Source organism: Etheostoma spectabile, chromosome 8 (assembly GCF_008692095.1).
Source record: "Etheostoma spectabile isolate EspeVRDwgs_2016 chromosome 8, UIUC_Espe_1.0, whole genome shotgun sequence".
Taxonomy (NCBI): Eukaryota; Metazoa; Chordata; class Actinopteri; order Perciformes; family Percidae; genus Etheostoma; species Etheostoma spectabile.
Genome location: NC_045740.1, coordinates 26,462,355 through 26,466,199, shown reverse-complemented (window position 1 = coordinate 26,466,199; position 3,845 = coordinate 26,462,355). Strand labels below are relative to the sequence as shown.

At 43.7% G+C, this 3,845-nt stretch overlaps 1 protein-coding gene across 24 annotated transcripts in view; it reads right to left on the bottom strand.

The window, feature by feature from the left end:
• The window catches only part of ppfibp2b (PPFIA binding protein 2b), a 142,418-nt gene that overhangs the window by 39,101 nt on the left and 99,472 nt on the right, over positions 1 to 3,845 (bottom strand). For 23 of the 24 annotated variants that reach the window (XM_032523287.1, XM_032523294.1, XM_032523292.1 and 20 more), the window contains one exon: positions 3,568 to 3,717. The exons of the other annotated variant lie outside the window; for it this stretch is intronic. In XM_032523287.1, coding sequence (XP_032379178.1) covers positions 3,568 to 3,717 — 150 coding nt within the window. The remainder of the gene's footprint in view (positions 1 to 3,567; positions 3,718 to 3,845) is intronic. 24 annotated transcript variants of the gene reach the window in all.

Sequence of the window (3,845 nt, the reverse complement as noted above, 5' to 3'; positions counted from 1 at the left end):
CACACACACACACACACACACACACACACACACACACACACACACACACAGTTTCTTGTGGTGCAGCTCGGTGCCACAATGAACAAAGTCCAATCAAATAAACTAGTAAAGACAAGCAAAAACTGCTCAACTAAAGTGGTGTGCACGTGTGTGTGTGTGTGTTTTATGGGTTAGCTGTTCTTCCACGTCCTGTGTGTTCGTTCTCTCCCCTTTTCCCCTTTGTTTCGGTCTGTGTTTTTTTTATCTCCACCTGGAAGTGGCAAGTGGCATGGCTATGAGGAACTAGTCTTAGGGGCGTGGCCGTTCATCACTGCACAGTTACCTGCACAGATGCAGCGCATTCCATGATTCACCTCAGCAGTACATATACCCGGGTTGATCACCTAATCGGCGCCAGATCGTCAGAACTACCCATGTGGTTACTTTGCTCAGTGTTCTTTGCTAAATCTTTAGTAATATTCTTGTTTCTTGTGCTCGTATTAACATTTTGTTCCTGTGTCTAGATTCTGCTCTAGACCTGCTGTACCTGCTGTGCTACCAGCTCAACGCCACTCTGTCCTTGATTGCCACAATTGGATTCCTCTGTGAGTCAAAGTGGACTCTCCTCTGCCTGCCCGCCTCGGGCCTCAGTCCAGCCTTGGACTCTTCAATGTCTGCCCGCCTCGAGCTTTGGTCCTGTCCTGGGAGCTATTCTGCCCTGACTCTACATTCATTGTTCATCTAAGTACTGACTGTTCATAAATTCACATTTTAACTGAACTCTGAGTTCTCAGTTCTCCGCCACTCTCTACTTCCTTCCTGTCCCTCAATCTGTTACCCTGGACAAGGCGATTGCTCCGTTTCCCCGGGGACCTTCAGTTACCTCGCCGGAAACCTTCACCAGAGGATTAAACAAGTGCTATGGATTCCTGCTCCAATGGGGTCTGGTTTCTCAACAAAAGCCTCTGTCTTTTGCCATGGAATCCTCTAAGGTCCATTACGCACTGGGGTTACTGAGGGGAAGAGCGCTTGTTTGGGCGGAGGCTGTATGCACTAATAAGCAAGTTTCCTCACAATTAAAAACTGTTTTTGATCATCCAGACTATGCTGGGAATGCCTCAAAGAGACTACTGAACCTGAGGCAGGGTACAGACAGCATGGCGTAGTATTCTATTGGGTTCTGGCGGCAGATTCTAAATGGAACAAGTAGCTGTTATAAGGAGCTTTTTTGAATGGTTTGAATGATTCTGTCAAGGATGAACTAGCTACCCGTGATGAACCTAACAACCTGTATTGTCTTGTTTCCCTTGCAATTAAAACTGACAATAGGTTGCAGGAGAGAAGACAGGAAAAAGGCAGTCACTCACATCCAAACTACTGTACCTCTTCTCTGCTGGAACGGCTTCACGCCACTTCAGTCTCCTCTGCGAGGGAGCAGGAGTAGCCTATACACCTGGGCCATGCTATGCTGTCCACAGCAGAGCAACTTCAACGCATTCAGGTGGGTGAGTGCCTGCACTATGGAGAGGCCTCACGCTTCCTCGGAAAATGTCGTGTTTGGCCATAAGGCCTCATTAGTAAGTGTGGGTCCACTAGCGGCTTCTGATTCAGAACCCAAGGCTCCCCGTCTATTAATCCCAGCTACATTACTGTCCAAAACTCTGTCTCTCCCGTTATCAGCCAATTATAAAACTCTTCCCAACTAGAAAGGGAGGCTATGGAAACATACATTGGTGATTCTCTGGCTCCCTTGTTGTCTCTGAAAGAATAAGAATAAATACCCCTCGTCACTTGATTCTGCCTTTGAACGCCTTCAGGGTGGCACGTTTTTTTCAAACCTTGACCTGCCCAACACTTACCATCTCGTCTGGATGTGGCAGGGTGACGAGTGGAAGACGGCATTCAACACTCCGCTGGGTCATTTTGAATACCTTGTTACGCCTTTCGGATTCACCAATTCCCCAGCTGTTTTTCAAGCAATGGTTAACAATGTGTTAAGAGACTTTTTGAACCACTTTGTCTTCATTTATCTTGACTACATTTTGATTTTTTCCAAGTCCCCCGCTGAACACGTTTCCCATGTCCAAGGCCATAAGGAGAACAAATCGTATGTGAAGGTTCCCTTCCTCGGGTTCATTATCGAGCGATGGCTGGTGTCGGCTGACCCCGAAAAGATTAAGGCTGTGACGGAGTGGCACACACCTATTTAACGAAATCAGTTTCAGGCGTTTCATAAAAGATTTTAGTCCCCCAAAGTTCCATTTCAGTGGTCACCTGATGCAGACCATGCCATGAGTACAGTTTTGATCCCCCAGTTTCAGACTCTGACTCTGGGGTCAGAGCCGTTCTTTCTCAATGCTCCCCCACAGATCAGAAGCTTCCTCCTTGTGCATTCTTCTTAAGGAAACTATCCCCGCAGAGAGAAACTATGACGTGGGAAATTGGGAGCTACTGGTAGTGAAGCTGGCATTGGAAGAATGGCAACATTGGCTGGATGGAGCAGGGCAGCCTTTTGTGGTCTGGACGAGAACTTGGCTTACATCCAATCTACCAAATTACTCAACTTACGACAAGCCAGATAGGCCCCGTTCGTCAGCAGGTTTTATTTTATTTTGACGTATCAACATATGAACCTGATGCTATGTTAATTTTACTTTTTGTGACAGTTTCATTTTCTTGAAGCCTTAGAAAAACTTGACAAAATATTTCTTGGCAACATTAAATATTCATGATTAAATAAGCGACAATGTTAAAATGTATTAAGGGTTACACACTCATAAACTCAGCTAATCTGGTTAAGACGGACTGTGTGGGTGTGGTTTGATCAGATTTGACTGACAGTGGAAACATAAACATAACAACCCCACAACTTTCATCAGACTCAATTTAAACGTTGCTGAATTGTGATTGGTGCAAGAAAGTGAGTGACATCACTGTGTGAAACTTGACAGCTGTGTGAAGTCAACAATTGCCAAGTAATGTCACTTGAATCAGCATTAGTTGAAGAGGAAAACTACAATTTAGAAAATGAGAAGAATCTGTGGGTGTGGAGTTATCAAGAATTGAGTTTTCAGCACTCTGACACTCGCTCCTCACCTCTCACCTCTCCTTTTATGCATTACAACTAGTAACAGATAATAAGCCATAATTTAGCTTTCTATAAGTTTTTGATTGTTTTACTATTATTTAGAATGTATTGTGTTGTGTTCATTCATTTTTGTCGACTAGAAATGCAATCCATTTACTATTTGCATTATATGAGCAAAATATTTAAAGCGTAACCTGGACCCAATATTCTCATATATTATATTTGTAAGTGACTGATGGGAAAAATAATTTTATGTAGAAGAATCCAGAAAGAAGAAACCTTTTAAAATGTATTTTTGGTTAACCTGCATTTTGTTCAACACTACATATGTTAAACCTTTAATTCAGGCAAATACAGCAGGGACCTCTGCCTAGCAACTTAACAACAAGCAGCATTTAAGTTATTAATCCCTGGATCAAAGACATAGCAGCTCTGCTAGTGTTGAATAATTTGAGCACCATTTGCTCTGTAAAACACACAGGTTTGTTGACTTTCCATACCTCGGCTTTGTTCTGCTCTGTGTTCACAGGACTTTGTGGGTGCGTGTTGGTTTGTGGCTCCTCCATGCTGACCAGCTTCAGTTTAAGGTAGGACACTTCGTCCATCAGATCCAGCTTCTGAGTCTCTAGAGAGGTCTTGCTCATCAGCTCCTGGGAAAAACACACAGACATTGTAAGTTAGATGCATTAAAGCAACAGTTAAACAGCCTTTACAAACCACACCTACATAAATGTCAAACACACACACACACACACACACACACAGACACACAGACACA